The 27,895-nt window shown below is 39.0% G+C and overlaps 2 protein-coding genes across 2 annotated transcripts in view; one reads left to right on the forward strand and one right to left on the reverse strand.

The window, feature by feature from the left end:
* Positions 1–24,382, forward strand: MPHOSPH8 (M-phase phosphoprotein 8). Its single transcript, XM_014877597.2, has 13 exons — positions 1–305; positions 3,982–4,128; positions 5,022–5,867; positions 10,257–10,353; positions 12,026–12,151; positions 12,238–12,326; positions 13,433–13,573; positions 14,368–14,454; positions 15,902–16,056; positions 19,812–19,966; positions 21,184–21,311; positions 21,943–22,026; positions 22,947–24,382. The coding sequence occupies exons 1-13, from the start codon at positions 39–41 to the stop codon at positions 22,986–22,988; spliced, it is 2,364 nt and encodes a 787-aa protein (XP_014733083.2). The 5' UTR covers positions 1–38; the 3' UTR covers positions 22,989–24,382.
* PSPC1 (paraspeckle component 1) overlaps positions 23,915–27,895 on the reverse strand; it is a 61,240-nt gene continuing 57,259 nt past the window's right edge. Inside the window, exon 13 of the transcript XR_015801378.1 lies at positions 23,915–27,608. The gene's annotated coding sequence lies outside the window, so the exon portion shown is untranslated. The remainder of the gene's footprint in view (positions 27,609–27,895) is intronic.

Raw genomic sequence — 27,895 nt, forward strand, 5'->3', positions numbered from 1 at the left:
TCCGCTGTGCGCCCTTGTCGTTTGAAACTCGGCCCAAAATGGCGGCAGCGGCCAGGAGCGGGACCGAGGCGGCGGCGGCGGCGGCCAGGCTGGAGGGGGCGGAGGGAGAGGAGGAGACGGCGGCGGCCGCGGCAGCGGCGGATAAGGAGGACGGGGAGGAAGACGGCGGCGGGGCGGGCAAAGCGGCGGGCGCTGCGGCAGCAGCCTGCAGGGAGACTGGCGGCGGTGAGAGCGAAGAGGACGAGGAGGAGGAGGGGGAGGACGTGTTCGAGGTGGAGAAGATCCTTGACGTGAAGACCGAGGGGGTGAGTGCGCGGGTCTCTTACACGTGGAAAGAGTAATCCCATTACAATTGCAATGTAAGCCGCGCTGTGCACAGTGGTGCAAGGAGGCTTTTTGTCCCTTGGTCCAGATTCAATCTCCTCAGCCAAAGATAAGTGTTTACTAAGTTGTTGTTTTTTGTCTGCATTGCTAAACTGCTCTTGGCTCTTAGGTTTGAACTGCGGTGCTAATTTGATGTGCAACGTTTTAGAGCAAAGATGGGCAGGGTTGAATATAAGTGAGAATTTAGGGGTGTTTTTAAGGTATGTTGCCAGGGACTGTAGACCTCCTAAAATAAGAGAGTCTTCTCCTAATGAAAGTAATAAGCTGTAGTAGTCTTGCACTGTTTAAGCTGAAATACCAGACCTTGATTTGAGTCTTTGAAAGCAACGTAGACTGGTTGAAGTTCTTGAAAAATTTTCCTAAACATCAAATAGAAAAAATAATTAACACAGGTTTTTTTTTTTACGAATTTGTGCCTGAAAGGTTTTTATTTTAACTAATTTATGTTTTTTATTTTAGGCTTCAGTCAGGTACATGACATTATAAAATTCTGTCAATTCCATGTAAAACATCAGTTTTTAAACCCTTGGGCTGGAGAACCTTTAGATCAGCATTTTCTTCGATGTTTGTGATGTTATTAATTGCTTAGCTGAAATATGTTGATGTCTTAAGATTATGTTATGCTTTCAGAGTAATACCGTATTTATAGCTTTGCCTGTATGAAATGTTGAAACATAAGTCAGGCTTGAAAACAAGAGGATTCCTTTTCTTTTTTCTTCTTTTTTTCTTTTTTTTCTTTCCACCCACCCCCATGTGATGGAGCCCGAAATCGATAGCTTTAGGTGGTCGTGGTGGTGAGACATACCATTAAAGAGTACTAGAATACGTCAAGTACCATCTCTTAAAAATGTCACTGGCACATGCTGGTAACAGGGTGTCTCTTTTCCATGGATCCCCCTCCAAGCAGCCCTTTCTGCAGCACCCTCTGAGCTCTGTGTGCTTGAGTTTTCCAGGCTGGCTCATGCAGTGAGCTTCAGCGTGTGGGTGTACCCGGCACACCGTGACTGTGGCATTGCAAATGCATCGGGTGCCCTCTCAGCTGCTCTGCAGCAGGGCCTGGGCTCCACAAATGCAGGGCAAGGCAGGAGCTCAAACTTGCAGAATGGCTGGGGAGAGCCGTGTGTCACCACAGAGTGAGTCAGCCCCTGTCGAGCGTGGCATGAGGCCGGTCGGGGTGTTCTGTGTCACAGAACAGGAGTGACAGCTGGAGAGCCCTGCACAGAGATGCTCTTCCCACACACAGTACTGGTGTTGCTGGGCCTGACAGTAGCAGCAGGATGAGAGACAGCACTCCTGGGTGGGGATTGGGCTGGGGAGTTAGACCTGTGGATAAATGAAACATTAATGTGTTCTACTTAAGAGAACAAGCAGTGAAAATTTGGAAATGCAGTCTCTCAGTGTATCTATAAAACCTTGTGTACTGCACCTCAGTTATACTAAAACAACAGGTTCTGGTGCAAATTGTGATGTTCCCCAGTGGAAGTGGGAAATTTTAACTCTGCTGTTTAATGACATGGTGGTACCCCTTTTCATACGAATTGGTTCTACTTCATCACTAATTCTCACAGAAGCTAGAGCAGTATAAAAATGCTCTTTTCTAAGTGGTAACGGGGGGGGGGGGGGAAACAATATTGAGTGAAAGAGTGTTGATCGGTGAGTTTAAACTGTCTCTCTTAAGTGTAAGAATCAATATTCTGCCTTCACTTAAGCTGAATTTTGTATCACTCTCCTAAGCTCCATTTTTCTGTCACTCTCCATGTACGGGATGTAGTTGTTCAACAGCCAAGTGGTTTTGCGTTTGCATTAGACTTTATTTTATGCATCTTTCTCAATTAATGAAAAAAGGACTTGTAGCTTATTTGGTACAAGGATGTTACAAAGACGTACCTAACTCTGGCAGAAGTCCTTCATCTGGAAGGGAATAACCCTGTGCCACCAGGCAGGTGAAATCCAGCTGCCTAGGATGCAGATTTACAGGAAAGGAGCTAGGAGTCCCCACGGGCAAGTAAGGTGAACATGAATCAGCAGTTCTTGCAGCAAAGAAGGCCAGCAGCATCCAAGAGTGTAGCCAGGAGATGAAGAGATGCTTCATTCTTTCATCTCAGGCTACTGAGAAGCATGCGGAGTACCGTGTGAAGTTCTGAGCTCCACAGGACAGAAGAGACGTGTACATACCAGAGAGAAGCATAATGAAAACAGGATGCTGAGAGCTGGATTTGTTTTGCCATTAAAAGAGAAGAATCAGGGGAGATCAAAATAATACCTGTATCTAACAGGAGGATGTAGAGAAGACAGAATCAGATCCCTCTTGGGTGTGCACAGGGAAAGGATGAGACAGACAGTGGAGACAAGCTGGAAGACAGGGAAACCTTCACAGACATACTGACTGGGCAGATATCTGAGCAGCCTGATGTAGGCGGTCCTGCTTTGAGAGGGCATTTTAATTGTTAGTTCTGGAGATCTCGTAACCTCACACACTCTGTGACTGTAATGAGAAAGTTACTGGTTGCTTATTTTGTAAGTAACCCAAATAGAAGAAAGAAAGAGGAGAGAGGAATATGATTTCGAAAATTTAATTCCCAAGTCAAGAGAGATGAGTTAAGGTAAATTTTAAGAGAAATGTTAAACTAAGGTGTTTGAATATAGGCTGTTTATTTGGATGTCTGTGAAACAAAATACAGAAGACTGTAAATAGAGTTGGTTATTTGGTTGCTGAAGTTTAGTGGCATGTATATGCACTTGGTGAAAGGTTAATTATGCTCAGGCAAAAATTTACGCATAGACATTTAACAGTAAGTGCCAAATGGCAATTCTTCTGAAGCTTTCTTTCTCCAGGCTTGGTTAGCACTGTAAAGCTTTCAGAACATTATCAGTCCATGTTTGAAAGCAAGAGGTACTATTTTGTCTCTACGAAGATGCTTTCCTTAGTCCATCTGCTAAAAAATTACTTTTTTAATGGTAAAGAACTTTGTAATTTAGTAGAAAAAAATAGATAGAGACTGCAAGGTGGAATTTTATCCCTCAGTGAAGTTCAATACTGTTGAAACAATTGGTCCCAGATTTTTGTATATAGTCTGCCAAAATCTTTGTAACTCCACTGAGATGCATGCACTCAGATTTTTGTCTAGGTTTAACTTGATCTCGTTGCTAGGTTTTTTCCTAATTGCTGGTATTTCAGTTTATCAAAAATATAATTGATCACAAATATAGCATAAATTATAAATTTCGATATGAAACTTGGTGAATGGTGTTAATTCATTAGAAATCTTAAGAGTTTGTATCGAATTATTCAGCAAAGAGAAAACAATCAAGCTTGACATTTTTATGGAAGAAATATTTAAACTTTTTAATAAATAGTTTCTTAAGTGTCAGAACACCCATTTTGATAAACTGACTGGGAATTTATGATACGTACATTGTAGCTGTGGTTCTGAACAAATGTTATATACTGCAAATATTTTGGATAAAACTATTCCAACTACAGAAATACTGGTTTTTAAATACACAAAATTGTATATCTACTGACATCCTCAAGAACTGACTAGCTAATGCAATACTCTGCTATATTGTATTAAATGTTGTGGGTTTTTCTTACAGGGTAAAACTCTCTATAAGGTCCGGTGGAAAGGATACACCTCTGATGATGATACTTGGGAACCAGAGGTTCACTTGGAAGACTGCAAAGAAGTGCTTCTTGAATTCAGAAAAAATAATAAGCCTAAGCCTATTAAAAAAGACATACAGGTGTGTTTCAACTTTCAGTATCTTACACTGGAGACACAATCCCTGTCTAGACTCTACTAATGAGAGGAGGGGAGAAGGGAAGGCATTTGAAACATGGAATTAAGAAGACTTAAGGAATCTCATCTAAAACTGCTTTGTTTCTTGTGAAACTTAATATTGTTGCTGTCCTTTGGTAGGGATTTTTTTATTGACAAGTTTGCTTGTAGACTGAATCCATCTGAACTTCAGTTCCATTTCTAATGGGACTGTATAAGTAATGTACGGTCATTTTGGTTTGTTTTTGACAATAGAAATAACCCCTTTCCCTACCCACATGAATAGTCTTGTCACTGAAGCTGGGCACTGTTCCAGTCACCCTCCTGCTTTTTGTAGGAGATCAGTGAGTTTTAACATGTAATCATTAATTTTGGTAAGAGAGGAATACAGAAAGATCAGATGCTAGAGGGCAGAATATGGCTTTTTCTCTTCTTCTTTTTAACTGTTCAGTTAGTTTGAAAAAACAGTGTAAGGATATTTTCTTGAAAACTGTTACCCTGCTTCTGGGAAACCTATAGGTAAATCCTACAAAATCAGATCAATTATTTTTGGTGTAAAATAGCTCAGATTTAGTTCTATTCTGGAATCTGGTTGTTGGATGTAGAATTGGTTTACTTGAATTGTTTGTGTATTGATTCTCATCCAAGCAGTTAGTAGTGTAGTTTAGGTAAGTAAGCTAGAATTGTGCTATCACATTTTTCAGTTTGGCAGTGAGGAGTGATCTTAGCAGGGATCAAAAGATCAAAGTGCTTAAAAATTTACTTTTCCCACGCACAGCTACTACCACTTTTGTATACTTTGTACCAAAGTGATAGTTTATTGGGGAAGGAAAAACTTTTTCTTTTTTTATCTTTTAGAAACCGTCTCTAAATGATGATATATTTGAAGCAGAGTCTGACAGCGACTGGCAAAGTGAAACAAAAGATGATGTTTCACCAAAGAAGAAAAAGAAGAAGTCAAAAGAGGGAGAGGATAAAAGTCCAGAGGACCCGAAGAAGAAAAAATCTAAGTCTGCAAAACTCAAGGAAAAACCCAGAACAGAATGTGAAAATTCCACAGATACTTTGATTTTAGATTCAAAGCCAAAAAAAAGGACTTTAGAAACTAAGGAGGATTCAAAGGACCCAAAGAAGCAAAGAAAAGACGATACTAAAGAAATCAAGAAAAAGAAGGGAGAGGTTAAAGATTTAAAAATAAAATCTAAAGAAGATTCTAAAGAAAATAAAAAATCACAGAAGGAGAAGCATGGTGATGTTCAGTTTGACTCAGAATCAAGCACTGTAGATGATTCAATTTATCAAGGAACTGATAATGAAAATTCAAACATAAATTCTGAAAATAAAGACGAGAAACAGAAGGTAGTAAGTGGAGAAGAGAGATCGGAACAAGAAATTGATGAAAAAGATCCCATTACTGATAAATATCTTGATGGATCAGCAAGTAATGAAGATGATAGTATTGATACTAGGGCTAAAAGAAAGAAGAAAAAAGTTCAGAAAGCAGAAGACTGTAGAGAAGAAGGTGGAAAAGCAGAAATTCAGGATACTCATTTAGAGAAGAGGAGCATGCAGAAAAAGCAAACAGGTCAAGAAAAAGTGTCAGGAGAGTTGGAGAAAGTGTCACCTGCTCTTTCACCAGTGCAGAAGGGTTTGAAATTGAGTGCTGATGAAAGGGTGTGCAAGCCCACTGATTCCCCTGGCGAGGTAAGCATGGTTAGGGTGAGGGCTGGGGGTAAAATCAGTCATCTTCGAGGTACAGATACCTCAAACCATGACTGTTCATGATGGCAAAGAGAAAAGTACAAATTGGAAAGGTACTGAGCTGCATGAACTTTAACACCCACTGCACAATATATAACAGAGACTGGGAAATTTCTGGATTCTGAAAGGGGAAAGGAGACCATATTTAAATCTGAATGGATAAATTTGTCCCATTTGCTGTGTCGTCTTAGAATGAAATTTCCAGTTCTTGCAAGGCATTGTGTTTTTAGCTTTGTTCATGCCCACGTTCAAGAGTTTCCTCATTTGACTTTTTTCTACTTGTGTAGTAAGACAGAACAGCATTGAGCAATACTTGCTCTCTCAGACACTGGCCATTCTGTTAGTGTTGAAGCACATAATCACAGAATGATTATATGCAGGTGCTTTTATTGAAGAGCTCTGGGAATCAGGGGTGCAGACCCAAATCTGACTCTGACATGAATCTGAGATGGACATGTATTTATACCCTTTTCATTATATAACTCTGTATTAATTATTAAACCCGTATTGTTCTATTGTATACATTGATCTTATCCAAGCATAGATTCTTGTAATTTTTATTAGGCCCCCTAAATACCCTTTCTCATGATTCTTGTTATGATTACATCGTTTCTCATGATTCTTACTACGATTAAACAGTAATTATATTCAATTACCAAACAATCATTACATTTAACAATCATATCATTTATCATATGATAATTACATAGGTGTAGCGTCACATGATCTAGAAAAGACAAAGCTCAATATTCATTTCCAGGACCTAGTTCCCTTTCCCAGGCCTACCAGACCCAACCTTTCTTTCCACCCCCTGAATCTGTTATATGCAATTCCCATGATTTTAGAAAAATTTTAATCCTATGCTATTATTTCCCCCCTTTGAAAGTATTTTCACTTCACTGTAATAAGTGTAAATGCTTTCACTTGATACAATCCTTTTGGCTTCTTGAGTTTATACTTGATGTTTGTCTTCAAATCCATGGTTGTTACAACTGTTGTCATAGATGCTGTCACGAACCGGGGAACCTGAAGATGATGGGTGTGGATTTCTGTCCCGTGTTAGTGCCTTCATTATCTTTTGGTTCCAGGATGTCCTTTCCTGTATTTCTCTTTTCAGGATGCTGTAGACTAACCAAATCACTAAGAACATAATTAGTAACATTATCAAACTCTCAATGATAGACTTAATCCATGAACTCACATTCCATCCTAACCCTTTGAAGATTTAGTCTAACCAGCTTGTAGTCAAGTCCTTTTGTTCTTCTTGTACCTCATACTCTATTTGTTAAAACTGATTGATATCATATTCTACATCTGCAGTTGCGTTTGGGATGTGAATGCAGCAATGATCAATTGGCCCTTTTAAAAATCCCCACACCCCGTGCTCTTTCAGAAGTAACATATCTAAGGCCAATGGATTTTGTAAAGTCATTTTTGTAGTGGCTTGTAATTGCACGTTTAGTTCTTTAAATCCTTCCCTGGTGACTCTTGCTAGTCTATCTACTTGATCTGTGAGTTTATACAACGTTTCTCTATTTCGGTAGTTTGCTATGGGACCGAATAAGGACTCTAGGGCCCACCCAAATTTCACTCCACTAGAGGATTCTTGCCAAGTTTCATCTTGATCAGCGACTTCTTGTCTTGTTCTTATCTGCAGAACTTCGTGTTTTCCATTAAATGGGGACATTTTCCAATTTGGCATAAAGCAAGGAGGCCCAGAGTAATTTCTTTTACTTTCCCGTCTACAGGCAGATGTGTTGTCCAGGTACCATCACTTGTTGCCCATATAAATTGTCCTGGACTTCAGATTGTACTCTTTCTACATCCCACCATTATCTCATAATCAGCTTTACATTAGGGCTTACATATGGTGACACCTACCTGAGAACTGGAATGCTGAAATCACTTCTAAAGCCCAGGTCCCCCAGATAATTGTGTAGCAGGGTTGTCTTGTTAGAGTTCCTGGAGTGCATACAGCAATTGCTTAGTTTCGTGACATGGTTTTATATTTAATAGAAATAGAAATGCTGTACCTGTTGTAAGAAATGAGCTAAGTAAATACCAGGATTTTTGTTTTTCCTTATTTAACACAGTAGTGTTTTAAGAAAAGCAGTATTATAAAATCAAAAGAAAAAATTAGGACAAAAATAAATGTTTTTTGTAATGTTTCTGGGCATATAATTTATTTCAGCTGCTTTAGCCTGATATACAGTTTGCAGTTCATAAAACATTGGCTGCTTGGAGCAGCCATGTTCTGATTTAACAGGGCTGCAGCCAAAACACTTTGATACTTAGTGGACTATATCCCACACCTGAGACCGTAATTCCATGGTGGAAAGTTTCTTCTGTAGGTTCAGCAAGTGGTCCTGTGCTTGTGATTGTCTTGTATATGGAGTAGGTCACCTTAAGTTATTTTGGGGATAGAGAATTATGTGGCATAATCTTGGAATAGAGCTACACAAAAGAGTGTTTTTGCAGGATCTTAGTGGTGAAAGCTCTGGAAAATAAGGAATTACTCTGAGTCATAGGCCGGTTTCAGAAGGTTTTTTAATTAGTTGGAGTGATATGGTCCTTTATTACCCCAATATTTTACTTGTAGTTTGAGGCTATAGTGTTTGTGCGAGAGAGACAAAAATAGGAAAAAATCTTTGTAATTCTTTCTATTTACCAGTAGTATAAAAATCCTGTTACCTTAACCATGAACAAATCCACAGCAGAGGAAAGAGGGTTTGCTTGTGGCTCTTCAGTCAGCATTCTCAGTAAGTTGTCTGTATGCTTTTCTTGTGGTCTTGCTCCATGGAAGGTTATGCTCCAGGAACAGTACCAGGAAGTATGGAAGGTGCTCAGCTCTTTGCTTCTTCTGAGTGTAGAAGGCTTAAGCAGTGTTTTCTGAAACTGGTTAGTTATTCTCTGGAGCAGCTGTGCACTTGCATGGGTGGGTTTGGTGGAGAGCTCTGCAGGGGTTTTTTGTTCACTAAATTGTTGGCCCAAGCAGATGATATCTTTCAAAGAAAGTCATCACGTATATTTCAGGTACATGTCTTATGTAACTCGGCTTATAGAGCTCCAGTCATGTCAATTCCTAACATAGTATTTTCTGTTTGGGGTCAGTTTGTGTGCTGAACCATTCCTTCCATTTCATTTGCTTCCAAAAATAAGTATGTGTGTTGTGCATCTGATCAGCATTAGAAATCTGGAATAGAAATCTGGATTATAGATTTTAACAGCTCCACTGTAGCAAATACCGGGTAGTGCCTGTAGTAAGTTATGGATTTCCTCTTAAATGCCAAGCATCTGGCAGGATGAACAGCTGCGTGTGTGAGCATTAATCACGTCACTGATCAAAAGCCGAGTTTGTGGAGGGAAGGGAGGTGGTGAGGAAAGCAATTAAATATCTCAGCTCTTCTAATACATAATGATACACCAAATAAATCTGGTTCAATTAAGGTTTTTGCTATATCAGATGGTAGCATATATATAATTTTTGTGAGGACTTCTTTTGGGGCAGTTTTTCAGAAAGACCGTGCTACTCCCTGTACCAGGTTAGTATCAGACTGATAGAAAGCCATGCCAAGGAGCCTTGTCCAACCTACTCTACTACTTTTGAATTTGCTGAGTGGAGAGAGAAAATTACAGGAGGAGAAAGGCAAACTTTGGTGGAGACAGCTGAATTCCATTTTGGCAAATTTGATTATATATCTACATCTACAGTAAGTTTTTTCTGTGATACTAGATACTGCTAAACTCGGACTTCTGCAGGGATATAATGAGTTTGGGTGCATTTTGCTGAGTGTCTGTTTTTCACAAATAACTGTTGCCATAATGTTCTGTCTGTGTAAATTGGAAAGCTTGGAAGCTTTTGTGTCCAAAACTGTCAGGTTTTCTCAGTTGATGTTCAAGTAAATACTATCATAATGCTACAAAGTTGTTAAATACTCTGAAATAAGTACATTCTGTTCAGGTTCACTATTTGCAACAAATTAAAAGTTCATAATTTTGAATTTCCTTCAAAATGCTGGTTTTGTCATATCTACAGCTCTTCCATAAAGCAACTTGAATGGCTAGGATGCAGTAAAAATATGAATTGAAGTTACTATGTTCAGGATATAATACCTCTATTGGTAGGGAAGAAGCCTTCACAGACTTAACTCCTGACTTAGCTTTTAATATTTAGGAATTAATTATTTTAATTCGTAGTAAGGTCTACAAGTCTGTTGCCTACGGGTTTCAGTAGTATTAATTGTAAATATACTTCTTTGTTGGAGTGGTGAAAGGAGTTTATTTTCCATTTTTTCTCTACCACTGAAATTAGATCTTTGTTTTCAATTTTAGGAAAAAGAAGTAAAGAAAACTGAAATCAAAGAAAAATCTCAAAAAAAAGAGCCTGAAAAAGAAGAAAAAAACAGAAAAGAGCAGAAAGTACTGAAAAGTAAGTGCTAACTTCTTGAAGCAGAGAAGGCAATGACCCCTCAGGGCATTCTCTTTTTATTTCTACAAGGGCAGATGTTGTGTAGTTTTGTAACACACACACCAGAAATAAGAAATTCTGTTTTTATGTTTTTATTTTGGGAAGCAAAAGTCTTCTGTTTAATGGCTTTGTTAATACATGCTTCATGAGAGTGTTAATATATGCTTCATGTATGAAGCACAGAAGTTTATAAAAGTCTCTGACATTTTTATACACAGGTCTACATTTTGCCCTTTTAAATTTAATACTGACAACTGTGTTTCTCTGGCATGTAATAGTAATGTGTTTTTTTCTAAGAGGGATTCATCCAACTCTTGGCTATTTTCAGAAGTGTTCTGACTATATACTTTTTATATTTAGAAAAACTAGTAAGGGTTCCCATCAGACAAACACCTTCTTGCCTTCTGCTTTAGCCACAGAGACAAGTTATATTATACAACCCTGGATGATTAGATACAGAGTGAAAAATGTCTAGGTTCTCTTTCTGTTCTTAATAGTATAATGAATGATTGTGTTACTGCTCTTGATCTCAGAACAACTCTGGATTATTTTTTCAGGATAAATTCCTTCACTAGAGGAACACCTTTTCCTGAAAGTGACATAAATGCTTACAGTGCTAAGAAAAGTAGTAAGAAGTAGAATGATTAACGATAGTTTCTGTGCAGTACTTGTCCTTTGTCTGGTCATCACAGATACTGAACCATATTTTAGAAGTAGTAATTTATTCACAATTCTAAACTGCATTTTTTAAAAGGAAGACAGTGCCATGTTGAAAGCAGTCAGAACTCAGACTTGCCAGGGGAGGTGGAGGTGAACTCTCCCTGACTTTTGTCTTTTGTTTGGCTTGCTCCTGTGCTTCAATACTTACAGAAAGAGAACAGATCTCTTCTAAATGAATGCTGGTCATTTACTTAAATTTTGTTACATAATAGTCTTTAGTGGCTCAAGTAGTCACTCTTGGTAATTGTCTTAATATTCTAGGCTTTAAGGTCATCAGAAGTGCATTTGAGTTGTTTATTGTAGCTTCAGAAGAAACAAAAAGTGAATATTATGAGAATAACTGCAAAAGAAAAGAATCTTTGCTAGAATATAAGTTCATAGAAGAATTAAAAGAGCAAGGTGTACAAGGAAAGGAGAAATATAAGAGATGAAGCAAACACGTGGACTTGCATTGCTGCAGAAGGTGATTAAGAAGTACTGGGTGTGTGTCAAATGGAGAACACTGGTACCTGAGACTTTCTCCATCCCTGCTTGCATCTCTAGTGCTGCAGTCCTTGTCTCTGCAGGGGCTGAAATTAAGTTTTCTTGATACTCACTGGTATCTTTTTTCCAGTGCTTTTGCTACTACAGTAATGGATATTCACCTTCCCATAATCACTTCAGTCTTATTTATTGCAACAAATTAACAGTTTATTTCAAGTAAAAGCATTTTATGTTTGTTTGTAATGCAGCCTTTGCTGCTGAGAACCATTTCATGCTGACTGCCAGAGTTTATATGAATGAAAAGTAGCAATAGTCGTTTGTTGATGACTGACCATTGAAGCAAGTGCAAGCATTTATTGGCTTGAAAATTTTCAATTTGTTACTCATTTTACTTTTTTTTTTTTTTCCCACAAAATTAAAAACATCATAGATGGCAAGCAGCAAGTCCTGAGTTTGGGTATGGACATGCAGTTAGAGTGGCTGACACTAGAAGAATTCCAGAAGCATCTTGATGGAGAAGATGAGAATCATGTGTCAACAGAACCGATATCAAGTTGTGAGTATTTTCTGGGAAGAAGGGGTATTTCTTAGCTGACATTTCAAAGGGAAATATCCTATAACAGCATTGAATTTATTTTCTAGCTCTCCTGAGAGATGCTGTTAAAAGTGGAGACTACATGACAGTGAAAATGGCGCTTTCTTCAAATGAGGAATATAATTTGGATCAAGAGGTAATTTTTGTGCAGTGGAAGTATTGGAAGACAGGAGGAGGGAAGGATACAAATTTTGGTTTGAAAAGCTTCCCCCTCTTGTGTTGTAGCAGATTTCCATCTCACCTAGGTCAAAAAGCACAAGGTGTCAAAAAGGAGTACAGACTTGGAAGTTTCTGTATTTGTTATCCATTTCTTCTACGAAAAAATGAAATTTGATAGAACCATCCCAGTAGCTTTCCAGCCAACTTGCCCAGTGTATTTAACTGACTCAGTGTGGAGCTTTGCGTGTCATTAGGAATGATAACCACCAATTCAGTGGCTAAACATTGTGTAAAACATTGTACATGGGAAACAAAACCTGAAAGTTGTTTGACACATTTGGACCACTTCATAATTAGTTTTCTGCCAGTTTGTCATCAGCTGTGTTCTTATTTGGTTTACTTTAAAGGATCTATTTTCCTGTTGGACAGTACTGTAAGTTCCATTTTTGAGTTTTAAAATTTCCAATACTGATATTTTCACTGCGGATCTTGTGTATTTTGTAGAATTTTGAGAACTCCACATTATGCTAAGACTTTTGAGGTGTCATAGGGAAGATGCCAAATGAACTACTGAGTCCAGCATGTGTTCTGTGAGTTGTAAGGTCTGGTGAAAAATGCAGGTATGAGTGAGGAGACCAGCTGGTCACGAAGTGTCTTTGTACTTACGCTCTGATAAAATCAAAAAGCAACGCTGTGGGAGCAGCTGACCTGAGCCATAGTGTTTTTTTTCCAGGGGTGCTGACTTCTATTTCCCACAGTCTTGCTGTCTTCCCCACCCTCAAATACCTTACAGCCTTTCTTCCTGGTTCATTCTGGTTTTCCTGCTTCTTGTTCTGGTCCTCAGAATGTTAGGGATTTTGCAGATTATAGAGCTGAGTGTGAGACCTGCAGACCGGAGAAGTGGGAGGTGATAGTTTGCTGGTGTCTGGCAGCCATGTATGTGTGAATTCTTCTGCCAGGGAGGGAAATCTTTGTGAAACATGTTGATGCACTTGAAATTTTTATCTTGCAGCTTTGATTTACCTTGAAGTATTTCTTTTTTTATTATTTTTTTTTTTGTAATGACAGTGATTCTTGTTCCAGGATGCAAGTGGAATGACCCTGGTAATGCTTGCTGCTGCTGGAGGACACGATGACCTTCTGCGGGTGCTGATCAGGAAAGGAGCTAAAGTTAATGGTACACAGAAAAATGGAACAACTGCATTGATACATGCAGCTGAAAAGGTTGGCTTGGTTATTGTTGTATTTGTGGTTCTGGGCTCTTTTACTTATGTTTAAAGGTGGTACACAATTTTTTACGTTTGGATGATGCCTAAAAAGTAGTTAGCAAGATACAGCTGGGTGACTAATAATAATTTCAGCAGCTGTGGTTATTGTAGTATAAATAAGTAAATAAATAACTCCGCCCTGAGCAGAGAATATCATAGGCGGAAAAGTGGAGGCAGAGGGTATCTCTGATTTTTTTTTTTTTTTTTTTTTTTTTTTTTTTTTTTGTGTCTGAGACTTGAAGTTCTTATGCTAGAATTGCTTGTTATGATGTCTGGATACACTTAGAAAGAAAATCTCTGATTAAACAGGATTTGGTATTTTGAAGCAATTGGGCAGTGGACACAGTGACAAGTTCTCCCCAAACGAAGACCAGCTAAAGCAGTAAGTTAGAGCAAGTCAGGGTTTCATGGGTACACTCTTCAGGCTTTCCCATGTACAGTAGATAGAAAGCCAGGAGGGAGCCTCATTCCAGTTTGGTGACAGATGCAAATACACCGCTTCTTTCCTGTGATGTTTATTATTGCAGGATTTTGAAAAAAAAGCAAGAATTGTAAATCATTAGGGTTATCCATTTACCTAAGTCTGAACTGCTCTTCATTAGCCATGGGAGAGAACAATTTTAATTGTACCATGACTCATGTTTTGAATTCTGTGGATGAATTTCAAGTAAATGCAATTTTATATTCTGAAACAAAACCAGAATATTTTTTACTTACTTGTGTTATGGGTTTGGTTTGGTTTTTTCCCAGAATTTTCTAACAACAGTAGCTATTCTTCTGGAAGCTGGAGCATATGTGAACATGCAGCAGAGCAGTGGTGAGACTGCCTTAATGAAGGTAATTTCTGTGTTTGTCTTTACATGGTTTCATAGGAATACTTTTGTCAAACCAGTAAAACATAGAAACATATTTGTAGAATTCGTTTCAGGAACACATCTCACATTTGAAATAAAAATACCATTCATAGTTACTCTAAGCAGAGTTTTAATCTATTCCTTTAATGCACTGTGACATCGAAACAAGAAACACAGATGCCTTCAGCATGAAGTGCTAAATAGTGCTAAATGTGGCTCGTGTCCCTTTCTGTTGTTTGGCTCAAAGAAATGCAGATGTGGTCCTCCAGCTGAGATAATCAGATTGTCAACAGGAAGAGAAAAATCTTTCACTTGGGTGTTGCTGTGATTGACACTTGCTGTATTATGGCAGGCCAGAAATAGCCAATTTACAGTCTGATTCCCAGTGCCTTTTCTGCACCACCCAGTCACAAATAAGTCTTGATTTTTTTTTTTTAATTTTGTTTTAATGGGAAAATTCTAACCCTCTTAAAACAGTCTGTACTTTTAATATTTTTTTCTTTACATGGATGAATTTCACCAAAGTTCCCCTTTGGATAAAGGTACTGTGCTGTGTTTATGTGTAGGCTGTTCGTGTAGTTCGTTTGCTGAGGAGGTTACAGAAGCTTTCCTGCCCACACAATGTGGTATTGTTTCTGTTCTGCCCTCTGTGAGCTTAACAAGTGGGGATTTCACATTTTCTCTGAAGACAACAGCTCACTTGTAGTTTCCTCAGCCACTTCAATCCAGAATTTCTTCATAATTTGGTTACTGTCATGAACCTCAGTCTTAAACTTCTTTGTTTTTAAAGTTTTTATTAGTCTTTGATCCACAGCAATACAAACCAATTAGCAACCTACAGTGACTTATTCCAGGTGTTTGTTTTGCGATGCAGATACAAAGAATAGGATCTTAATTTCCAGTAACTTACTGGGATGAGGTTAGCCCTCTGTGGATAAACCTATCAATGTGTTTATCAAGTCACTCTTATTTAACCTTACAGGTTTGATCATACTTTTTTTAGGAGAGAAAAGAGATCTTAGCACTCAATTCTTTTCTTCATGTGGTGTGAGATTTTTCTGGGTTTTTTGGTTTGAGGAAGGCAGGTGGGTTGTTCTATTTATGGAAGATGATGGATTAAAGGCACAGATCAAAGTTCAGACCAGAGATAAATTTCAGATGCTGTCTTCTGAAAGGTCTTTAAAAGATAAAAATGTATCTCTTGTGCCTTTTCCTAATTTATCTGAGTGAAGTGTTTGAAAACAAGTGACCAAGAGCACGTTTGCTCTCTTCAAAGTATAAATTGTTTTTTATTTTCCTGTGCTTTTTAAACTTCTGAATTGTAACTAATTTTAATTCACTTCTGCAGTTCTGCTTATTCTCATGTTATGCTCTGTTCTAATGGGTTTGTCATTGTTTTCTGCCCTTCCATCTTCTCCCTTCCCACCCAGGCTTGTAAAAGAGGGAATCCTGATATAGTGCGTCTCATGATTGAAAACGGAGCCGACTGCAACATTTTGTCCAAGCATCAGAACAGTGCCATGCATTTTGCTAAGCAGTGCAATAACATAGTGGTGTATGAGCAGCTCAGGAGCCACTTGGAAACGTGAGTAAACCGTACTTGGAAGTTTGTTCTGCCAAAGTTTGTGGTGCTAAGTGACGGTGATCAGCAAAGAGACAGGACGCCTGTTTGATGCAAGCAGGAAACCAATTTATTGATTTCACACATCAATATATATTCCTTTTCAACTATGGCTAAAAATAGCACAACCACAGGATTGGTATTTCTAAGTAACATTACTTAATCAGAGCTCTGCACAGAGCTGTACAGACCAGCATAGGCACATGGGGTCTTGCATGATTTATCTCAAATAAAGCACACCAAGCATGCCTTTTGTTTCCCATTCAGGCTTCTACCTCAGCTTGCCAAGGCTTGTGGCCTACCAAACTTAGCACGTCCACTTCAGTCATGAGTTGAACAGTGCTCTGAGCCCTGCTCTCCAGCTGTATTTATACACTGGGCATGTCATAATTCTGGTTTAAGTCAAGGAAAATTTCAGGAAAGAAAATAGATCTGTTCTGAGCAGAAAGCTAACTAATAAATCATGTGAAATCAAAATTATGTGAGCTAGCAGAATTGGCATACACTTGCTCAAACACTGAGTAAAAGCATGGAAAGGAGGAAAAGGTAATTCCTACAAGAGAAAGATTCCTTTAACTTAAGATACAGCAATCATGAAAACTTAGAAGTGTATAAGCACTGGACCATTGATTGTAAGCTCTTAGTAGGGCATGCCAAATAAAATACCTTGCTAGAAAGCATATGAAAAAATCAAACATAAGAACACCAAGCAGAAACACTATGAAAAAGTCCATGCAGGCAGTTGTGGTGTTCTTGGATCTTTAAATGGCAGCTATGAGCTTAAAGTGCCAGGGATAAAGCTTTCATGCCAGTAGATGATGAAAATCATCATCATCATGCAGAATGACTGAAGAGCAGTGCAGTGTATGTGACATCTAAAGGTGATGTCATATGGTCGTGTAAAAATATACTGACCTAAACTGAGACAAACATACAGAGAAAGAGCAAGCTCTTCAAATATCCATTTGGAGGAATACTGTAGCTAATGCATATGGGCAGAAAATTGTAGCCAGCAGTCTCTAAACTTGGGGAAGACTCAGGGTGGGTCTCAGGACCTGCAGCAAGTGAGATTTTGCCATGGATGCATAGTTAGTGCTGGAAGAACACTGTCTCAGTGCAAGATTTTTTTCTTGTTTCATGATGATTTAGTCCTCGTGATTCATCTGTGTAATCTAAGACAATCTATCAAGCAGTTTATAATCCAAACTTACTCTCTTCCAGTGTATAGAAAGCCCTGTCTGTTTTCTGCCTCCTATCTCTTGTGTTTCCCATCAGCTCACTTCTTAAGTCTGTCTTTACAGAAACTGCCTTATAATGGTCAATATGTATCAGTCAAAAAATACCTGAAGTGACAGGGTAAAGGGGATGGAGTCAGGTTGTTTCTAGTGGTCCCAGTGACTGGACAAGGGGCAATGGACACAAACTGGAACGCAGGAGGCTACCTCTGAGGATCAGGAAATAAATTTTTCCTCTTGATGGTAATGCAGCACTGGCACAGGCTGTTCAGAGAGGCTGTCAGGTCCTTGGAAACTTTCTGATGATATCTGGACATTGTGAGGTTTCTGTCAGCCCACTTTGTCAAGCCTGTCGAGGTCTTTTGTGGACGACAGAAATACCAGAGGCTATTAGCCACTCCTCCCAGTTTTGTCTCATCTGCCAAAGTGCTGAGGGTTTGCTGCACCACCCTTCGGGTCATTAATGAAGATGTTAAACAGGACCAGAGCCAGTACTGATCTCAGGGATGCACCAGCAGTGAGTGGTTTCCAGCTAGATTTTGTGCTACTTATTTTTGCTGAAGTAACATGTTTGGATCCAGTTTCATACTGGGAGGAAAGTATTAATGCCACTGTTTTTAGTGCCCGGTAAAGTTTGCCTGAGAAATTGTAGGTCACTGTATCAAACTTCTGTCCTGAGCAGATGAACACTATAAAGAATCTTTTTCTCTTGTAGAACGCTAAAAGGAAAAGTGCTAAAAGCTAGTAATTATTTTTCAAAAATTGGAAACCTGTTAAAGTGAGCAGGGGCAGCAGAAGTGAGTGAATGGAGTATGCTGATTCTTGCCTAGGGAAGCGAAGAACAACTTACTAGTTAAAGTTTTAAAGGCAACAGCAAACATGTAGATAGATAAGTGATGTGTAAGGTATCTCCTGTTCAGTGTAGTGAGACTTTGTCACTCACTATTTGATGCCTTTCCAGTTTGTTTCCTATTTGACATCTGCCACCTTCAGTTTTGACTAATCTGAATAATGAGTTTTGGAAGGTCTTGACTATGTAATTTTGCCAGTAAAGTGGCAGTTGAAATTAAATATTGATGATTGCAAAGTGATGTCTGGGGGTATCACTTCACTGATGTGAACTATACAGGGAGTAACACTGCTTTTGCTAATTCAGGAAGCTTTTAGACTCACTACCTGAAAATACAAGTTCAGTGCTTTTTGTCGGTCAGAAAGGAGGACAATATAGTAGTAGTGAAACTGAAAATAAAATGATTAAGAGGTCAAAATGTAAAGTCATGAAACAGCAACAGAAAATAACCCAAAGCCGTGAGACAGGTTCTGCAGGCCATGCTACTAAATGATCTAGTGATAGGTTTGAACTGGAGGAATATTTTTGCACAGCAAAACTGAATCATGGATCTCATTGTCACAGAATACTGTGGTCACAAATACATGGGTTTTTAGAAGGGATTAAGTAGATCTAAGGAGATGTGATTTGGCTGCAGTTTCTAGTTTTGGATGGCTCTTAATCAGATTGCTGGAAAATAGGACAGTGCACTAGAAAAGGATGACTATCTAATTTCTCATATTTAATACAGCTTTGTCAAGCATCTGGAATATAAGCTACATGGACTTTGGGGCTTGCTTAGGCATGGCAATTCTTGTGGTTTTTTTCCAGTGAAACATTGAAGTTTGAGATTCTGCAGATGATAGTTAGGGTGGGGAAATAATAACTGAAAAAGCTATAAAGCTGCTAGAGGCAGGACCTCTGCTGTGCTAAAGTATTTAAAACCCGTTTCTGACAAAACAGCTTTCTGAAGAGGATTACTGAGTAATCTGCCTGCAAAGGTGCCAGACACTGGTGGGTAATATCTCTCTTTGAAGGCTGGGTTGCCACTCCCCCTGCCCGCCTAACCCCCCAAAAAACAAACAAAGCCCCCACTTTGCCTGTTTTATGGTAGAATGGATACTTTTTCACTGCTTTATTCACAGGGTTTAACTAGGAACTGCATTTTTCCAGTGGTATTGCCAGTAAACTTATACAGGGATGTACTTTTTTATTTTTACTTGCAGGCAGATTGATAATTCAGTCAGGCTGGGAAAGTGGGGATGTTTGTTTAGCCACCAGGTATATATTGATGTATATATCTATATATCTTTCTGTATATAAAGCCTTCAAAATAGGTGGTTAGTTATATTTTTCTTTTAATTTAATGTAGTACATTTGTATTAACTATTTTTTTGACCCAGTGGAATTTCGCAAACAGATTGTTGATAAAATATTTTATTAACAAAGTATTGGGACCTGTGTTTCATCTATGCATAAATGCTAGTGAGGAAGGCATTCACTCCTGAAAATCGGGAATCTAAAAAGGTGATCTGGAATCCTTTTTGTGTGTGTGTGTGTGTGTGTGTGTGTGTGTGTGTGAGCTCTCACCAAGCCTATGTCTGGTAAAATAATTCACTGTGTGAAGCACAGGCCTGACTTGTTTGGTCTTTCAGGCTCTCAAAAGTAGCAGAAGATACCATCAGGAATTATTTTGAAGCTCGCCTCGTTTTGCTGGAGCCAATGTTCCCAATTGCGTGTCATCGTCTCTGCGAAGGGCCAGACTTCTCGTTGGATTTTAACTACAAACCTCCACAAAATGTGCCAGAAGGTAGGGAGGGGTTTGTTGGGGGTTTTGTTTGTTTAGAAAAGGTAGAACAATATGTTAAAGCATATCTTAAATTATCTCCTATGCAAAATTATTTTTGTATGACTTTGCAGTACATCACATTAGGAATGCTCTGATTATGGAGCATAGGGATATATTTTGATTATTATGGGTAGGGATTGTGTGTATTTGACTATTTTTAATTGCCACATACAGAGTGTCAACTTCTTTCTGTTCATGAGTTACATTAGCTCAGTGACAGGCATTGTAGGAAAGGAGTGGTTTACCTTTACCTTGGAATTAATGATTCAGGAAAATCTAGGATTAGTAGATTACGAGAGGAGATCTTGTGGTGGATCCTTTTGTTTCATGGACAGTAGGTCATGTGCTGAAGGCTTGGAATGTAGTCCCAGAATTCCTCTTAGACAAATGCAGTCTAGAAATACTAGGAAAAGGAAGCAACTGCAGTCAACTTTGTTTTGTCCACAAACCCTTTGAAAAGCTGGGAATCAAATTCCCAAGGTATATGGGAATGTTTCTTTATTCTTCCAGGAATTCAGATACTATTCTCTGCTGCTTGGCTTAGCTAAGTCATTTTTGATGAGTATATCAGGGAAATATCTACTGATACTGATTTTTCTTAGTGATAAATCAGTGGGACTATTAGAATCCACTGAAACTGAGATGGAAAGTGGGTATGTCTGCTCAGTTTTCTGCTTATTCAGAGTTGTTGAATAAGTCTTCCAGTTCTTGATTATAGATATCCTGTCTTATATAATTAAGAAACTTTATGTAAGTTTATTAATTAAAATGAAGCATCTATGTGCATTTCATAAAGATCTATAATTGAATGGGCTCAACTGTCTGTTCTCTTGACTAGACCCAAACCACACTAAATTCTGTAACTTTTGGGTAAACCTGAAACCACAGAAGGGAACTGTGCTGAGGATTGCTGTTTCCATTTTGCCTTCCTTTCTAATATCCACATTAGATAATTATTTCTGCTGTGAAAAGTCCTTAACTTGGTGACCAAGCCATTGTTTTCTGGATCCACTGGCTTGGGAAATGGGATTTTTGCATCTTGGTTTGTTAATATATATACACCATATAATGGTTTTTATTTTTATGTCTTTGCACCTGTCTTCAAAGGTCCAGTGTACACAGTTCTAGATAATGGATCTCATTTCAAATTCATGTAACTGAATTGCCTTCCTTTTCAGGATCTGGAATTCTTCTCTTTGTTTTCCATGCAAATTTCTTGGGTAAAGAAGTGATTGCTCGGCTCTGTGGACCATGCAGTGTACAAGCTGTGGTTTTAAATGACAAATTCCAGCTCCCTGTATTTTTGGTAAATCTTTTCATATAACTGATTGACTGTAAAACTACTTCATAAAGTCTTCATAGAGCAGCCTGGGAAATCTCAGTGCAGTAATTTGAATTGACAGTAATGTGATGAAGCATACTTTTTATCATGATGAGGTTTTTCTAAAATGAAACCTAATTTCCTTTGGATATGGAAAGAACTATAATGTTTGCATGTACTAGATTCCATTAAAATTTATGACTTAAAAGTCAGGGACGTAGTGCTGGACAGCCTGATTCTACGTGGCCCTGCTTGAGCAGGGGGTTGGATTAGATGCCCTGGAGAGGTCTTCTCCAGCCTTCTGTGAGGGACTGAGGTTTCTTCTCTAATTGACCAAGCCTCTCACATTTTTAACCCAAGTAAGTTCTTAAATATTTTCTTAGCAACCTACCTCAAAGTTCTAAGAATTAATTTCTGGATTTTTAAAATCTATTAAATGCATCACTCTGCACAATTTTCAAGTCCTCTTGTTTTCTTGGTGGTTGCATAAAAGGTTCATACATAGTGTTCTTTCAAAAAAAAGCATAGTGAAAATGTTGTGTTCTTTTAGCCCTCTTACATAGTTCTTTCAGCCATAACCTACCATTAACCTTGTCTATTTTCTTTTTCCTTGTAGGATAGTCACTTTATTTATTCCTTCAGCCCTACTGCAGGCCTTAACAAGCTTTTCATACGGTTGGCAGAAGCTCCTAATGCTAAGGTATAAAATGTTCTCAGAATTAAATGTGTGTGTTCATTTGTTGTATAGTAACTCTTCCATAGTCTGAATGCTTCTAGCTGTATGTTGCAAACGTAAAACTAAGGATTTTCCTCGGTCTCCTCATCCCAATTTCCATCAGTTACATCCTGTGACATTGCCAGAACTTGGGAACATTGCCAAGGGTTAGTTCTGTTATAATTAAATGTTTTTATGTTGCAGTCAGAATAATTAATACACTAGGATAAACTAATGTTCCAGCTAAACATCTCCATCTGTATTGTGAATTTGATGACTGACAGATACATGGAATGGCCACCTTTGTTTTTTTGCATACAGTTGTTTTTGTGTGTTGGAAATATTTACTTGGGTATGCACTCTGCTTTTAAATAGTCTGTTGCATTTTACAGATGGTTTGGGCAGTATTCCACACTACATGTTGCAAGATGAGTCCTGTTCTGGTAGCATTTATTTTATCCTAGAAAGACACACCAGATCTTTTTTTTTTATCTTACATATTTTTATGTTATATATTTTCCAGATCTTTAGATTTAAAAGTTGAACTGAAATTATACTCTTAAATGTTTTATTGTACTTTATTTTAATTTCTTTTTAAATGGAAAAAGGTGTATTCAGATAGAAGTATATGTTTGTCTGGTTCAGATTTTGGGCTAACTTGTTCAAACACCACCTGATGCTGCAGTATTCTACTGGAGCCCTTTAACAACCCATCCATATTTCATTATAATTATAGGACCCCATTATAGGGCTCCTATAAACTGATTAAGGACTTTGTAATTCCTCTTTTTTCTTCTTAGTAGCAATTGCATGCCTTTTCTTGTTCCATTCCTACATTAGGAGCATTTAACACATTTATTACCCATGGCCAGCATTGATATGGAAACCACTGTTTGCTTTTACAGGTAAAGCTGCTCATAGGAGCTTACAGAGTGCAGCTACAGTGACCTCTGCACACGCCAAGTGGACTGACACTTTTTGGATGTACTTTCGATCCCTCTGTTCAGAGACTGACAAAGCAGTTTGGAACTTTTTGGCACCACACTCTGAAGACTCAGTTCCCAGCTCGCTGCCACTCGGCAGTCACAGGAAGTGTGTGTTGGAGAGCAGCTGCATACGCTGCACTGGTGGTACAGGGTTGTCAGCTTTTTAAAATTTGTACAGATGTAGATGTAAGTATTTGTGCCAATACATATAATTCTGTTTTTCTTTAACTTGTGGAGTCCAGACTGCATATTTCAGCTTTTCCACAATGTGGAGTAGTGCATATAAGAACTATTTAAGGTAATTACATGAAATGTCTTTTTTAAAGATCTTCTTCATTTGTAAACTAAAGTTTTCTACTTACTCTAACGTTTCTATGTGAAATGCAGAACTGTCATATTATTCAAGCCATGGGCAGAAATTACACTTAAAAATGACTGCATTAGGTTTAACTTTTAAGTTGCTGAGGGCTGTGTTCTGGTTTAAAAGTGCTCCTGTTCCTGTCTCTCAATGGTATACCAGTTGTGTTAAGAGTGATTCCCTTTGAACTAACAGAGTTCAGTCTGCAGGCATGAACAGAGACATCTGAACAGGCTCAATTCACAGATGGGTGGCAGTCAGGTTCCCAGTTAAATCACTGGTTTAACCTGCTTTGGTATTAAGAGAAGCAACTGGTAGTTTTACAGACGTCTTTTAACTTCTAAGGTCTTAGGTGACATCTGGAAAAACAAACACAGGCTGAAAATAGTAAACCAGAAAACTTCTACCTGTCTTCAGTGTCCAGGCAGTGCTTTTTGTAGACAAGAAGATACATAGAGAATTTCAGATGTCCTCAGCCTGACAGAAGACAGAACATGTGTTGTCCTTTACTTCAGAAATTCAGTTCCTCAGTGCAAAAAGCTGCTATCTTTTTATTATTATTATTATATTATTATTATTATTTTATTTAAATGACCCATTTTATCAGATGACAGCAGTTTTGTAACGGTCCTGTCCTGTAAAATATAAATGTAATACTTCTGCATGGAGTATAGAATATTTTTCTTTGTAAATTAACCAACATCTTGAAAGGTAGGAAAAACCAAACCAGATCGTGCCTTTGCTGTTCTAGTTGTCATGTGTAGTTTACATGCCACTATGTGCCTATATTATTAGCAAAATTATTGTGCATAAATTCTTGATGATTTTGACTGCTCACCATCAAAATGGTGCAGCTGTATGAAGTATCCTTTTAAGAACTGTGATTTTTTTAATATGAAGTTCAATTAACCAGTTTTTAACTTTTGGTTCTTGAAGTTTAAATCTTTCATATTTAAAAGATGCCAAATGAGTAATAAAGGACACCAGTTTTGTGGAATGTCACATTAAGCTATATAAAACTAGAACAGCAGCATGACATACAAATACTCATTTCTGTTTTGATTTAGAATAGTTGTTTATGTTTTTGCACAGTATTGATGAAATCTTAACAAATTTGGGTTTTGAACAGACTTGATACCTCCACCTCTGAAATGTGTTAGATACCTCACTTTGTTAAGTGTGAACATCTGAGATGCATGAAAAGCACTGGCTGAGAATCAGGTACGTCACTGCCAGCACTTGGGACTTTGTGTAGCTGAAATTTTAGTCACTGTGCATAACCCTGGATTATGCATAAGGAAAGAAGACACTCGTGTTTCCTTGTGCTGCAGTGCCAGGTTTTATCTACGTGGCTGCAGTTACTCTGGCACAGGACGTGTGGCAGCACAGTGTGTGTGGGACAAGCTCTGTACAGCACCTGCCAGTAGGAAATGCTGGAGCTGCTCCAGGCGGGGATAAAAGGTGTTTTGAACAAATGTCCAAATGATAGAGATGCTATTTAGCAACTGTTGTACAGTCTAACCTAAAAATTTCTAGTAATGCTCCAAGAGTTGATAGAGCAAGTAGTTTGTCAAAGGCTGTTGATTTAGGGGCTTTTTTTTGTTTATCTTGAGGCAGTTGGAAGAGAGGGAGGAGTTCTACAGAACATGGGAATGAAATCTGGGTTTCATGATGCTTTTAATAGGGATGGATATTTTGCAGCCATCTTTCTCTTTTAGTTGGCAGTATAAATTCAGAATCCCTATTGAAGATGCATAAGAAATGTATGAAAAGCTGTTTGAAGCTGGGTTTTGTCCGTTTTTATTGTATGGTTTTTATCCAATTGCTGAAAAAGGTTTTGGTGGATAAAGGATGAAGAGAAAGTAGCTACAATAAAAATCAATTCTTAGGCATTGTGGAGAAATATCTGTGAAGTACTTGCTCAGTTTCTTCTTGCTGCCACCAGCAAGGGTTGCAGCAGCAGTTCCCATGAACTGCAGTGGTAGCAAATGGTTCTGAAGGTTCAGGGTCCTTACCTTCACTGCTTCAGCACCAGTACTGCTGTTCCTGGCTTCTTTCACAGGTGCTGAAGGTGGTGGGTGATGCAGCTGACCATGTCACAGGTCTTCTGTGCTTTCTGCACCCATTGGCAAAAACAAGACGGGTTTTGATCAGTCTGAATTTTAAAAAGCTATTCCAATATGGGGAAGAGACAGTACAGCATTCCACTGCCATCTTAGCTAGCCAGGACTTCTCCAAGTGCACAGGAGATGTCCCAAAATGTTCTGCTTGTCTGTCCCTGCTGTAATTCTGTTACCACCATCTGCCTTTCCATAGGGTGCTGCCAGTGTAACATGTCTTTTCTGAGGTTAGTCTCTCAAAGTGGTGGCTGCCCCAGATCATGGGAGCAGTGATGACCCTGCAGGATGCATCCCTGTAGCAGTGTGTTTACTTTTGCTGGAGTCCATAATAGAGTCTTTGTCTTTTAACAAGGCAAGAGAACTATAAAGGCCTTGTGTTTCTAAGCTACTGCAGCATAGGCATGTACTGCAAGCCCATCACTGAATCCTGACACTTCAGAATTCCTGGTTTTCTGTGTCCCACATAAACAAGGAAAATATTTTTCACCTTTTGAATGTATCTTAATATGTCTGAGTGAGGGACAAAGACAAGTTTGGAAAAAACTACCTGAGAGAGACACCATACACTACAAATTTGAGCAGAGCTGAGGCAGCAGGAAAAATTATAAGCCATAAAAGGGTCTTAGATCTCAGATACCTCAAGTATAGCAGCCAGCAGGAAGGGACCAGGCAGGAGATTGTTCTTTTTGACTTCAAGTCACCCGTTTTTCCACAGTAAAGTCTCACCTGTCATGCTACAAATGAATCTTTTTCCAAGAATGTCTGTAATACTTCTTACATGATCTGAGATACAAGGAACTCCTCTGATCAATTACTAGTGGCACTGGTGCAGTTATTAGTTGAGGGGCCAGACCGTCCATCGTCTCCCTCCTCTGCTGTGCCCAAACCATGTATATGGGAACATGTATATGGAACATACCCAGGGAGATGAGAGCCTGCTGGCAAAACGGGATGCATTGCAACTATGTGGGTATGAACCACCACATCTTGAGGGGACAGGATTACCAATGTGGTGGCATCTCAATCTGTAGCACAGATTCCCACTTCCTGTTGAGATGTCTCGTGCCCTGGAGCTGTTACTTTTATGGACTTTGCCTAGCCAAGAACAGGGACATGATTTTGGGAAGAAAGCCCTGTTAGGCCTGTTACAGCAGCTGCATGTCTTACACTTACTACAACCCTCCAGTGGGGGAGCGGGGAAGGTCTGTCCTGGCCCCTGCCACCTGTAAAGGCTGTGCTGACAGGTTTTTTTCTCCAAAAGGCTTTATGAAGTTGGGTGAGACAACCCATATGGAAAAGGTTGCACAGGAGATTTAAAGCCTTTGGAAGTTCCCTCACCTTTCTAGATCTGTCAGCTCTACTGTGTCAACATCAGAATAGTTCTTTCTGTGAATAGCAGGGTTAAGATCTCTGAAATCACAAGTGAATCCCCAGACCAGGTCCCCTGTATCCACCCTTCCTGAAACCAAATGATTACCAGGAAGCACCCAATGGTTCCACAGTGCAGGCAGTCCAGGTAAGTACAGCCACACAGTAGTGCCTTGCACTGTTTGTATTAGTGGTATGGTGTGACACTTCCATGCACTGAAACAATGATACAAGACTGCCACCATGCTGTGCACCACTACCATGAGCCTGACTCCATCTTCGCTACGCACTTCTCCTGCACAGCTGGATCAACAGGAGTTCTTCACCACCCCCACCTCCTGTTCTCCAGCTGGAAAGGACCCTGCTGCCTGGGCCCATGGCTCCTGTGCTTCAGCCTTCTCTTTGCCCAATGGCTTCCGTGGGACTTGTTCCCACATCTTCTTGTCTTCAAGAGCCCAGAACTGGGAACAGTGTTTCAGCTGCAGTCTCAGAAGTGCCAAACAGAGAGACTGCTCTTCTGGGCCCTGCTAAGCCGTGATCTTCCAATGGAGTCCAGCATGTGATGGACACCTTCGTCTTCACTTGTCCCTCAGGGCCCAGATCAGCCAGCACAAAGCTACTTCACCACCAGTCTGTGCCCAGGATTTACAACTGCATCAGCTGAGTTTCGTTCCCACTGCAGGACTTACGTGCATGAGGTTCCTGTTAAGTCTTCAATTCATGTCCACTGCCTTGCTGATTTCAGGAAATAGAAAATAAACATCCTGTTACTCATTTAATTTGAAATAGTTTTGCAATAGCTAGAGAAATTGAAAAAAAACCTGGTGATATATTACAGGCCAATGTTCAAATCACATCACATAAAATTAATTTTCCATTCTTCATTCATGGTTTTTCATCTTTTTATTGGGCTACACTAAGGCTGCAGGCATTTGTAGCATAACTTCCTACTCAACAGTACAGACATCTTACTGTAGCTATAATCTCCCCTATGATTAACATTTCCTTCCAGTTCTTTTCAG

This window comes from Sturnus vulgaris, chromosome 2 (assembly GCF_052056855.1).
Source record: "Sturnus vulgaris isolate bStuVul1 chromosome 2, bStuVul1.hap1, whole genome shotgun sequence".
NCBI classification, from domain to species: domain Eukaryota; kingdom Metazoa; phylum Chordata; class Aves; order Passeriformes; family Sturnidae; genus Sturnus; species Sturnus vulgaris.